The sequence below is a fragment of the Myotis davidii genome, unplaced genomic scaffold (assembly GCF_000327345.1).
Source record: "Myotis davidii unplaced genomic scaffold, ASM32734v1 scaffold591, whole genome shotgun sequence".
Taxonomy (NCBI): domain Eukaryota; kingdom Metazoa; phylum Chordata; class Mammalia; order Chiroptera; family Vespertilionidae; genus Myotis; species Myotis davidii.
In genome coordinates, this window is record NW_006284340.1 from 2,158,144 (window position 1) to 2,171,610 (window position 13,467).

General features: G+C 37.4%; 1 protein-coding gene across 2 annotated transcripts in view; it reads right to left on the minus strand.

The window, feature by feature from the left end:
- SOAT1 (sterol O-acyltransferase 1) overlaps nt 1–13,467 on the minus strand; it is a 41,795-nt gene that overhangs the window by 2,420 nt on the left and 25,908 nt on the right. For both annotated transcript variants that reach the window (XM_015570116.1, XM_006754505.2), the window contains 9 exons: nt 9,031–9,176; nt 7,602–7,661; nt 5,870–5,977; nt 4,584–4,866; nt 3,849–3,927; nt 3,270–3,351; nt 2,991–3,036; nt 2,184–2,313; nt 408–505 (listed from right to left, as the gene is read on the minus strand). In XM_015570116.1, the coding sequence (XP_015425602.1) occupies nt 408–505; nt 2,184–2,313; nt 2,991–3,036; nt 3,270–3,351; nt 3,849–3,927; nt 4,584–4,866; nt 5,870–5,977; nt 7,602–7,661; nt 9,031–9,176 (1,032 nt within the window). The remainder of the gene's footprint in view (nt 1–407; nt 506–2,183; nt 2,314–2,990; nt 3,037–3,269; nt 3,352–3,848; nt 3,928–4,583; nt 4,867–5,869; nt 5,978–7,601; nt 7,662–9,030; nt 9,177–13,467) is intronic.

Genomic DNA, 13,467 nt, shown 5'->3' on the forward strand with positions numbered 1-13,467 from the left:
CAAAGTAGAGAATACTATTTTAAGCAGAATTAATGCCTTTCATAAATAAAAGAGGAAAAAGTCATTTCCTTCCTTCAGCAACTTTAAATGGAATAATTTACTGAAATTACTCCTACAGCACCAGACAACCAATTTCAAATGAATGAACAGTCAGCGAAGTCTCATACCACCCTCTAGACACATGCTTTCCTTCTGTAATCACCACCACAGGATCCAGCAGAAGCCATATGTTATGGGAAAGGGAGGATATCAGAGGTAGAAGATAAAGCTTTACTAATTACACCGATACCAGAATTTCGGACTTCAAAACTTGTGGGAAAACATTATCTGACAATGTTCATGTTAAAAAGCTAGCAATGAGGACATAATAAATTGTGAAAAGAGAAATGAGTCCGCGTATACATCACCTTATAAAACATCCTGTCCCCAAAGCGTAACATCTCGGCAAAGGCATTGAGCCAACAGTGCAAAAAGGCAAAAAAAGTGAGTAACAGCCCCAGCACACCTGAAAATAAAACAATAGCGAGTGTTTTCAAATAGCCCATATACCAAGCAGTTAATTTTGTCAGCACCTGCTTAGCTAGAATTATTTTGTAAAATAAAAATGGTTATTCCAGCTTACTCATTCCAGCCTGTTTATAATAGAAAAGCCTCGACACCCAAAGCCCTTTAAAATCTGGTCCTCGTGCATTCCCACAAACCAGTTGTTTGAAACTGGGGGAGAAGTCCCCCCAAACACCACCCGCCAGGAACATGTGACAATTATGAAGACATTTTTGGTTGTCACAACTCAAGGACTTGGGGGGGGTGTGTGCTACTGGTATCTAGTTGTTAGAGGCCAGAATGGTGCTAAATATCCTACAACACATAAGACAGCCACCCAAAACAAATAATTATCCAGCCTTGAATGTCAATAGTGATAAGGTTAACTTATCTCCGACTCCACTCCCAGTGTCCCACACATCATCCCTACCTGGACTTCGGCCACTCTAAAGTAAGTCTATGCCTGTGCACCCATCCCACCACCTAAAGCACCTGTCCACCACTTCTCTGCCAGGCAAACGCCCATTTATTTCCAACACCCAATGGTAAATGTCATCTCCAGCATGACACAAAGCTCATCAGCACTTCGCTCATTCTCCTTATGTAGTATATATTGTTACTGTAATGTAAATACATGCTCACCCCTTCCACTCATTTATTCAAAAATATTTATAGAGCATCTGCTATGGATTAAACAATATGGGAGAGACTGTGACTGGCTGAGTGGCTATAAGATACGATCTTTGATCTCAAGGAACTTGTAGCCCAGTGAACAAGACACACAAGTATGTAACATAACACATATCCTATTAGAGGAACAGATGGGAGTTTACTGGAGTAACCCTTGAAGAGCAATCAGGGAGGGTTATCAGAAATCTGGGAGAGAGAGAAGGTAGAGACAAGGTGATCATGGAAAATGTTACCAACATTTAATGTGTAGAGAAAAGAAAGAAGTAAAAAAACCTGTATATATAATGACTCTTCCAGGGAGTGAAGAGTATGTCTGTTCACTGCTATATTGTCAGCATCTGAATATAGTAGGTACTCATATCTCTCCAGAAAAAGATAAGTGGAATGAAGCAAGTTAGGAGTCTGACGTATGGCTAGAAAGACAGGAGAATAAGAAAGAGTGGTAGGGAGATTTCAAATGTGGTCAACAGCAGCCAGTGCTTCATGGAGATCAGAGTAAGGACTACAGCATCCACTGGATTTAGAATCAGGAAATAACTAGTGATTTTAATAAAGTCTATTTCAGTGCCCTGCTTGGATTAGGAGCAAGATTATGGGGAAATAAAGCATAAATATGAATTATCCAGGCAGAGAAAGCAAAACTTGAGTAAAAGCCAGAAGACCGATGGAAAAATTCATTTATGAGACAGATGGGAAGAGGTCAAGATAGGTATAGAAAGCCTAACCAATGGACACAGACAACAGGGGAATAAGGGCATGATTGGGGTGGAGGGGGGGAATGGAGGGATAAGGACATATATGTAATACCTTAATCAATAAAGAAATTTTTAAAAAAAGGTATAGATATGTAGATGAATTTATAAGTGAAAAGCAGGTAAATCAAAGGTGCAATAGCTTTCTATTTTCCTTGCAACTTTATAAGTGGCCAAATTAACCAGTACCCATGTTACCTGGCAAGATGGAGTTAAATATACATAGGACCAGAACACGAGCACTGAAGGGCTCCTGCTTGATATTCCGAAACAAGGGGACACAGAGCCTTTCAAAGGCGTAGTACATATAAAATAAGCAGCCAAACACCTGGAACACAACAAAGATAAGTCATAAGAATGATGGCTTGATAAGTAAAGATGGTGATTTTCCTTCAAAAGAAGATACATATGTAACCTCTAATGTTTACATATATATTCCATTTAACACTAATGCATAAGATTGCAAATTGTACCCTTCAGAAATTACTCAGACCTAGTTTCTAACATATTTTTCCCCAACCCTTTACCAAAGGGCATTTGTAAAAAATCAGGCTCTTGGAACCTGATTTTCCTGCTACATGAACCCATAACAAAATAATTCGTTTCATAAATGGGTATTTGATTGAAACAAGAATTTAAAATGGGATTTTCTGGGATTTGATTCTGATAGGGGGGTTCAGGAGGAGGAAGTAGTGAGGAGTGCCAGGCCCACATATATATCCAAAAAATATAAAAACAGGAGGGGAGGGGAAAATTAATGTAGGTGCTGACTGAAGTAACCAAATGGAATTACTTTATTAATTACAATAAAACAAATTATTTTATTGAAGAAAATTACTTTTGATGTTGGCAAAACAAACACCATTCACTGTATTGAGAATAATTTCAAAACTTCAGAAAGAGTTCTACAGCTCCCAATAGACATAAATTTACAAACACTTTAAATAGATTAAAATCCCCATCTCCCACCAATCAACAAACCTTAGGCAGTGAAAAAAAACTTACCTGTGCAAATTGCATAGTCACATAACCCCACCTTATAGTGGGAGTCCTAAAAAGGAAGCAAAAAAATACATTTTCTAAATAAAGTACATTCTGTCAAGAATTACTATGATCAAATAAGACTGCTAGAATCACCTTTGGGGCTCTCTGGGCCAGAGAGAAAATGAAAACTCATTCTACATTCTCTGTAGCCCTATGGGAGCTGACCCTTGCCCGCCTGTTGTACCTCACTCCTGCCACACTTCAGGTGCTCAGCACACTTGTACTGCATAGTGCCATTACCTGGGGTAGTTGTCCCGGTAAATGAGGGTTGGCGCGAACAAGAAATACAAGTACTGGCTGACTGTGGGTACTGGGACAGTTCCTGAAAAAGGAAAACTCGGCTAGGTCAGGAGCTCTCAGCAGAACTACAAAGGGAAAGTAAGGAGGCATAGGATAGAGAAGAATAAAATGACTTCTCCTTAGCTTATGTTGTTTCTTCCTGATCTCCCAAAATGATGACTTCTTATTCTAATATCAACAGACCAATCCCCCTACACTAAGTTATTCTTGTGACTGAGATGACTTCTAGAGTTTTAAGCAGCAACTCAAAGAGTAATAAGCACACGTGGGTGTGAAGAGTTTAACATTCGATAAAAATTACATAAAGTTACAAGAATCTAATGATCAATGGTTTTAAATTGCAGGTACCAAGACAAAACAGAAACAATCAGGAAATAGTGAGATAGTCTTCCAAATCAATGTGGAGGCTACATAATGAAAATCAAACATAATGGCTGCAGAATGTAATGTGCCATCCCCCTAAACACCAAAGGAAGAAATACCCTCTGAATAGTCCTTTGATGTAATAGAATTACATACTTGATTTCTCCTTAGCTGAAGTCAATACCCGAGGCACATTCTCTCTGACAAATGAATGGACCTTCATTATCATACGAATCTAAAAAAGGTGGAAGGAAAAGATAAATTTTTTCACATACAGAATGTTTTAATTTTGCATATACCAACTCAAATTCACTTTTATGGAATAAAGCAAATTAAAAACAACCTCTAAAGAAAGACATATTCTTTTGCAACTAAAAGCACCATATTACAAAAGTCTATCAAAGAAAGGCTCCCGACATGGTCCTTTCCATTAGTCAACAGAGCATTATGGGCACCCAATATAAGAAAATCGGAAGGTTTTATGGACAAAATAAATCCGTTCTTTAGATGGAAAGAGCTATATGACAAAATAATGAATCTGACATTTCAAAAGTGGGGATTTTAATTACAAAAACATTTTATGGTATAGATGACTACTACAAAAAGTATTCAAGAACAAAATCTGCACTGATCCGGAACAGTTCAATATGATTTATTTCAATTATTAAGCATCAGAGAACACTGAAGTTAAAACAAGTTTTATGAGATGAGATGATCTAGTTTAACACTTTAATTTTAGACAAGAGCATAAAGAGCCAGTTATAAAAATTTATCCAAAAATAACAGACTATCAGTATTATATTGTTATAATAATAATAACATTATTATTATTGTTCCAATCATTATTTTAACTGAGTGCAGCACTGCACTGAGCAACAGTCAAAACCTTACCTGTTCAAAGATAACAATGCTCCGGGAAGCTGGGGGCAGTGTATATGCTAATACAGCATATGTCGGTCCACAGCCTAGAATTCCGATCTGGAAGACCATGAGAAGCAAGCCATGGAAGAAAGAATGGATCACTGGGTGAGAACTCTTGCTGTAGCCTCTGGCCCAATGTTGGAAGAGGAAGTAGGGAACTGAAAGTGTACTCAAGAACATGGCGCACCATGTACATATAACAACAGGAAGCTGGCCAAAAGCATAATATAAGAGATTGAACTCAAGCACCAGCCTGGGGAGAAAAAGCACAGAGAAAAGACACAAAAGCACATTTTAAAAAATATGCCTTGATTCACAGAATTCAAAACTTTCAGGCCCCAAACTCTCAGCTTTAGGAAACACAGCAACATTAACACACTGAAGTCATTGAAGTTGTGCTATAGAACTGCTTCTAAGACTGCTTCACAATATATTTCAATAACAAAGTTTCTAAAAGCCCTAAGATAATACAGTCTTTAAACATAAAATACCTAATATAACTTAAAATAATAAGACTTGGAACTTCTCAAAAGTTAGATTCTTAATTAACACATTTTAAACTCTAAAATATTCTATCACAAAGTCCATATTTAAAGAATTCAAATAGCAATCACTGTTATGTACAAAAGATGATTTTTCAGAAGGAAATAAATATAAATAAAACAATCTAGGGAGGGTGGGAGAGGCCGGGGAAGAAGTCAGTGGGGGGGAAAGGAGACATATGTGATACTATATGTAATACTTTAAACAATAAAGAATTTTAAAAAATAAAAATAAACAAAAAATCTATTAATATATCATCTCAAAATTTAATTTTCTAATAAAGCCTATAATTTAATGTATGATTACTGCACTGTCATTTTTAAAGTTACAATTTGATTTTCATATTAAAAATACATTTTTCAAATGTGAAATTCCAATAAGCTACTTATTTTTAGTACTGACCTGAAATGCATACCATAACAGAAAAATTGATAATCATATATACAAAATTCTCCCATTTAGGAAAATTGCCTAGAAACTACCAATTATAGTCTATTTAAATAGATCATTTAGAAAAATAAAAGTAATGAAATTTCTAATCTTCTTCTTAGTTGTATTGTACTTTTTAAGAGAGAAATCTCAACCTCGAATCAGCTACTTTGGAATTTTCTGAAGCAAATTTAACCAAATCACCCTCTACCAAAATTTACATACAATGAAAACTCCCAACATCCTATGAGCCAATTAGCCAACCATCCTTTTTCTTGTCTTACCTTCCTTCGTCAATGTAATCTACCACAAGTGTGCTGAGGATAAAGAGAATGAGGAGGGCAATAAACATGTGATATATTGTTCTGATGTGGTCCACCTCGAACAGCTCACTGTAAATGTAGTTCAAACAAATAAAATGAATAAACTGTATCTGATTTTAAAATGTCATATATTGAAGACTTTAAAGCAGTCCAGAAATACTTAGTCCACCCCCAAAAAGATCTCAAACAGTAATCACAGAATATTAAACCTGAAGTAGAGACAGTAAGTGGCATGACCCAAAGTAAAAATTATTGGAAGAGCTTAGGACAAGGGTCTTTCTGATAAGATAATAGTGCTTCCTAGGAAATAGCATGGATATCAAACATTTAGAACAAATGGTGTGCATTCTTAAAAACCTACAGAGGTGACTGTCTTCTAATGTAGGCAAAAGGCCATTCACTGAAAACAGGGAACACAGAAGCTATTTCAAAGGCTAAAAACTTTTTCAGAACATCCTAGTCTTACATTCCACTCTCTACTCGGGTTACTTTTCTTTTAAAACACACCAATTACTTTCTAGATGACTTTTTCTAACTAAGGACTTTTTATATTTGATTAAAACAAGTGTTTTAGCTTTGTTTATGGAAAGATGTATGCTAATCTCCCAACTTTTTGAGGCATCTAAAATACTATTAAATGTCTGGGTTAAGGAGTTTCAATTCTAATAAAACCCATCTGAGCCATAAAATATGTATTTTGTTTCCTTAATTTAAAAATGTGTATTTTAATTTTGTTTATTTTTCATATATAGAATACTATCACTAAAATCTTAGTTATAATGTTCAAAATATTTCTTTAATTTCTCTTTTACATGGAAAGTCTGCATTTGCCCCAGATAGAGATTTTAAAAGATAAATCTCTTCAAACAACATAACACTGAAGTGGTACTCTACATTAGATATTTAGAAAACTTTGGCCTTCTAATCAAAATTAAATAATACAGATCAATTTGGTACATAGAAAATTTATTTTGATAAGCATATGATGCATTTTTAAAAGAAAAGCACAACCATACCTAAGGTTCACCAGCCCAACTATTTCAGGCGACCTAAACTAGTACAGGTTAAATTACAGAAGTATTCTAATGAATGAGTGAATGAATGAATGAATGAATGGTCTCCGAGAACGTGACAAAAGAAATATTAATTACATACTCAAAGCGCACTTTTACTTTTCAGTTCACAAATGATGTCACCATTAATTTACCTTGCCTGATGTGTGTGTGTGTGTGTTTTTCATAAGATCCACACAATCAGGGTTTTAAAATAAGTAAATCTGAAAAATCTATCATGTGTTTAATCTGGATAGCCAAAGAAGAGATTAAAAAATTATATATCAAAAAGGCAGCAACACCAAAACTCTCTTGAAGTAGTTTCTCTAAATAGAAAACTCTATCCTAGCTCTTTGGGTAACCAGTTCTCTGCAGCACAAATTGAAGGAATTTATCAAAGACAGATAACCATTCTGATTTCTAGCTCCTCCTTTGAAACTAGATGCAGAGCCAGGGGATCAGAAAGAAAGAGCAAGACACAGCAAATGTACCAAGAGCAGTATCAAAACAAACGATTTATATGAATATAGGACAAACTCTTTAAACATTCATAGACTAAGCAGTGATTCCAACAATCAGAATAGTTGTGTGTATTTTTTTAATTTAAACTTATAATTAACAAAAGCACTTAAAATACTTACTCTAAGAGAGATCGCCTTATAACAAAAATCTTTCCATGTTCTGGAGGTGCTCTCAGATCTCTGGGAAAGAGCAAAAAGTAAAACAAAATGTAAGTACTTCAAATATTTTAAGAAATTTAAGCCTAATAATAAGAGGAAGATTACCAACTACAGCAAGAAAAATTAATTAACTGCCATCTCACTAGGACACAGGTCCTGTGAGTCAGAGTTTATGCATGTTGTCTCATATACTGCTTCTGAGCACTGCTATGAGGCAAATACATGCCTATCTGGTTAGGGAGGAAGAGGAGTTAGGCACACCTCACTAAGGCAGCACTAGTTCCTGACACCACACAGACAACCACTCTTCCTTCTCCTAAACATCCCTAAGATCACAGGCAGGCCCCCAGCCATCCTTACTCCAGTTCACTATTGTTACTGGTCTCTTCTCGAAGATGCACTGTTATCTACGATGTCCTCGGTAATGTCAAAGTAACCCGAAAATCCCCAACAGCCTCCTCATCTTAAAGGCTGCCCCAGTTATTAAAATCTGTTAACATCTAGCATGATCACCTGCTCTGGGGCTTTCTGCAGGACCGCCGGCACTTCCGTGGACCATTCCTGGTTCAACCTGTCCTTCAGAAAAGGAGGGACTCACAGAGACCACAGAGGAAAAACCAAGGAAAGCACAGAATGGCGAATTAGCGCACACTGGCCTCTGAGAGCCTTCCCTCCATGCTCTGGATGACCGACCGACCGATCAGAAAAATAGATACCAATGCACTGTACTTTATAACAAGCATCGCAGAGAATACAAGACAGAGGCAGTGTAACGATGGGGCAAAGAGCATGGACTCTGGGTTCAAATCCCCGCTGCGGAATCCCAGACAATTAACTGCTCGCTCTGTGGTTTCCTAATCTGTACTAAGCAGATACTTACACTACTTACCCACAGGGCCAGTGTTTGGTTTAAATGGAAAGCACTCAAATGTCAGTGTCAGTATAGTCTTTTTTTTTTAATATATTTTATTGATTTTTTACAGAGAGGAAGGGAGAGAGATAGCGAGTCAGAAACATCGATGAGAGAGTATCATCGATCAGCTGCCTCCTGCACACCTCCCACCGGGGATGTGCCCGCAACCCAGGCACATGCCCTTGACCGGAATCGACACCGGGACCCTTCAGTCCGCAGGCCGACGCTCTATCCGCTGAGCCAAACCGGTTTCGGCGTCAGTATAGTCTTAAATGAAGGATGCACATTTGTTATAAGCCACTTAAGATGAAAGAACCCACCCTTCCAGTGGTTAAATAATACGCCCAGGGCAACACACAGCGAACGAAAAGTGGTGCCAGGTGTGCATCCGGGCATTTTTGCCACAGTCCACATTGTAACCGCTGAGCTACACTAGAGCAGGTGTCTGCATTAAAAGAATCTCATACTCATACTTACTTAGCTCTATGGTTGTTCGCTCCAAGAACAGAAAAGGATGTGAGCGCACACCCACCACTGTCTAATGAGACTGACTTTTCAATGAGATTGGTCACAAAATCATCAAAGTGAGTGCCAACTTCCTTCATAAAATATGGCTTCAATTCCTAGAATTTTAAAACAAATAAAGGAAAACATTAGAACACATGCTTATGGGATACTAACATTTTTCTAAAGTGTTCTCTTAAACAGAGCTGGATCAAAGAAATCCATTTTAAGTGACTTCACAGGAATAAAAGCAGAAAAATGATTTCTATAGCTGACCTGTAGTTTCAGAAATGGCTACAAAAAAAAACAAACATAATTCATGTCTTTAAAAAAAAATTTATACCATTTTAAGCATAAATCAAGATAATTTTCTACTAAATGAACTATAAATAATAAAAACAAAATAACAGAAATGATAAAAATGACATTGATTAAGGTATTACATATGTGTCCTTATCCCCTCATTGCCCCCCTACCTCCCCACTCATGCCCTCACCCCTCTGGTGTCTGTATCCATTGGTTGATCTCTCCCCCTTACCTCCACCCTCCCCTACCTTCCTTCTAAAGGTTTGACTTCAAATTTTTATCTTGAAAACAACAATAAAGATCAGCATTATAAAATTTTAAGTCCCCTTTCTTCTCAAGCAACCCCTCCATCCAAGTACCTGCTATTTATATTTTAGATTATGTCACTTCTGTACATTACAGACATTTATATGACAATATTATTCCTAACTCCATAGTTATATGTTTACCTAACCCTAACACATATTTTTGTAATGTAAGATTGTTACACATTTTGGTCCAGACTACTTTTAACATCCAGTTTTTGAAAAGTATGAAACAAATATTTCTTCATATTATAATAGGTCACCTACTGTGAATGCTCAAATTATAAATATCAGTATTTTTAAACTGGCAGGACCCATCTACATAAAAGTAAACAAAGTGTTATTTTTCTAATTCTTCAATTTAAAAAACTCTCTTTCCTTTAATTAAATTATTTAGGCTAAACCTAAAATATCTGAAGTAGCATTTTCCAGGTTCTAGAGTTTGACCATGTCCTTTATAAAAGTAAAGTAAAGATGTCCGGCCAGTGTCGCTCAGTGGCTGAGCATCAACCTATAAACCAGGAGGTCACAGTTTGATCCCTGGTCAGGACACATGCCCGGGTTTCAGGCTCGATCCCCAGTAGGGGGTATGCAGGAGGCAGCCAATCAATGATTCTTATCATTGATGTTTCTATCTCTCTCTCCCTTTCCCTCCCTCTCTGAAATCAAAAATATATATTTTTTTAAAAAGTAAAGATATCAGTGTACCAATGGAACTACATATGAAGGCTTTTTAGAAGTCCAATGCGCTATCCATTGCGCGACAGCATATGAAGGCTTTTTAAACTGTCTCCCACCGTTCCCAAATACCTCGTGGGGCCCAAGTAGTGAGACTACACTAAGATATCACCTTTCACAAGACAGCTGATGGAGATGGGAAGTACAGTACACAGAAGAGTGTGGCCAGAGCAATATAACCATCAATGAAGACTCAAAGAATATATAGTAGTCCAGCAAACAAAGAAACAAGGATGAGACGATTAGAAATGTCTTTTTAACCTGGAACCTTGATCAAGCAATAGGACTTAATTTTAAGTGAAAAGTGGCAGAAGAAGACAGTGTGATAAAAAGCAGAGAAATAGGAAAGTATCAGCCAAAACAGAAAATATGAATGATGTAGGCTGATTTTAAGGACAAAATATAAAAGTATGTTCCCTGGAAGAAAACATAGTTTTTATAAAATTATTTTCCCATATTAAGGTTATCTAATAAGTACTTTATTTGTTCCTTTTGCTTGTTCCATTTCAATTAAATGTCCATCTTCATTTGAAATTTTTCAATAGGATGTTTCCCTGACCAAAAAGAAACAATGCCCCCTCCCACCAAAATGACATTAAGAAATAAAGTTCTTTTCTCATTTAATTTCTAGAATTGGACCGGTTAACAAATAGAGGGGATTTTTTTTTCAACTACAAAAATGTCCCATGTAGAAATACACTAAAAGGGAAAGAAATCATTCATTCCACTAAGTTCTGGGTACTGGGTACTGTTCTGGGCTCTGGAGATATACAACAATAAACAAAATCTAGTCCCTGTGCTCATGGAAATTACAGGACATACAGTATGCCAGATGGTGTGATGCAAAGAAATAAAGCAAAGGGAGGGGGGTTGGGGGGGTGTCTTATTTTTCACAGAGAAATCAGGGAAAGCCTAAGAGTAGATAACACATGAGAAGACTTGAAAGTTTAAAGGGCAAAAGTTAGTCGATATCTGTGGAAAAGTACTAGGCAGAGTACTCTCCCTCTCCCACTCCCCCTCTCTTCCTTCCCTCCCCTTTTCCTTCCTTTCTTTTTAAAAAGCAACAATCTATTTAAAAATATATATATACATATATTTTTATTGATTTCAGAGAGGAAGGAAGAGGGAGAGAGAGAGAGAGGAATATCAATGATGAGAGAGAATCATTGATCGGCTGCCTCCTGCACACCCGCTACTGGGGATCGAGCCTGCAGCCTGGGCATGTGCCCTTGACCAGAATCGAACCTGGGACTCTTCAGTCCGCAGGCTGATGCTCTATCCACTGAGCCAAACCGGCTAGGGCTACTGTTTTTGTTGGTGTGTTTTTTTAATATAAAAAGCCCTGAAGTGGGAACACCGTTGGCATGTGCCATAAATAGCAAGAAGCAGTACTTAAGCAAAAGAGTGATAAGAAGTGAGGTCAGGAGAGAAGGGGGGAGGGGAGAAGGGGGTCTAAACCGTGTAAGGTCTTAACACTTTACCCCTGACTCACATCTTGATATTTACTCAGCTTTACCCTTTATTCATATCAATCAGCTCATTGATATTTTACTCAACAGTAAAAAAGGAGCTGGAATCTTGAGAAAGGCAAGCTATTTCTTCCAGCAGGCTTCCTCATACTTTGGAACCAGTCTCTTTTCTCATTTTAAGTATTGGGTTAAGTAGACCACAGCATGAAAAAAACCGCCATAATGAATGTTCTGTAAGTGTCAGTACAAACTGCTAAAATCGGGTCCTATTCCACCCAACTCAAGTTGAATAGAGCAGTCACCTCCTTATGGCACGAGGTCTTGTGCCTTATTTACTAATTGCCCACAAATAAGCCTTTACCATACATTTCAAAGCACATGAAACTCAAGTCACGTAGTAAGAAAACCTACAGCAATCTCCTTATCCTCATCCTTCTTGTCAATTGTACCCTTTTCTTTTCTCTTTCCTCCTACTCCTTCCCTTTCCCCTCATACTCTTGAACTCCCACCTTTTCTTCTTTTACAGTCATCCGATGCATAAGGGTATCCCTGGTTATCCCAACTCACTATCTGAACTCAGGGACCAAGCAGATTTGGATAACAAGGACCACTTCTATTATTCAGCACCTATGGTGCTGAACAAGATACACACAGCCTGCTCTCACACAGCTCACTGTCTATATCAACGAACACATAAATTGTTAATGGCGTAGTGAATGCCACAAAGAACAGTTCAGAGGGATAGGAGAACCAAGTAAGAAATAAAAATCAAAATCACAGGCATCTCAATAGCGTGAGGGCTAGTAGAAGGTGGAAACCAGTGTTAGGTCTCCTTGTAACTTTCAGAAACTGACTCCAACCTCTGACTTATCAGAACACTGCTTGGGTATGCTGAGCTAAGAAAGTTCCTATTTTAATATTAATTCATGTCTTTTATTCCTGAAGTAAAATTTATATGTGAGTAGCACATAAATCTATACTTGAGCTAGTAAAGCAAAAGATGTCTTTAGTGCTCATGATAAAGTAGTAAAAAAGGTATGAGCTTTCAGCCAGGGAGACCTGGGTTCAAATCTACCTCTATCACTTGTTTTGTGATATTTCACTTTTCTGAGCAAAACTGAGATAACTGCCATCTAACTTGCTAAACTGTTGTGTGAGCTTTTTAAAAAGCCCAAAACAAAAACCAAAAACCAAAAATAACATGCAAAAGCGCACAGCACAGTACCTGACATAGTTATCACTCTGTAGGTATGTGTAGCTCCAACCCCTTCCCACTCAGTCAGAGCTAGCCTCTTAAGACAGAAACAAAACAATGCACAATAAAAACTACAGGTAAGCCAATTCTGTCATTTCGGGCTATTACTATTAAAAGGTAGCTATTTAAATCCACCACATTTCAATGCCTTCCTTCTCTGAGGAACTACAGCTGACAGAAGCTGCTGCGAGTGGGAGACAAGAAAGAATGCTTCCGAGACACCATTAAACTTCTTTAGCCGCCTCCTTTCATCTCTCAAATACAGTGCTGGTGGGAATAAAGAGGGAATACAGAAAAACACAGTAGGAGAAACGCTCCACTCTGCCTTCTGCTGAAC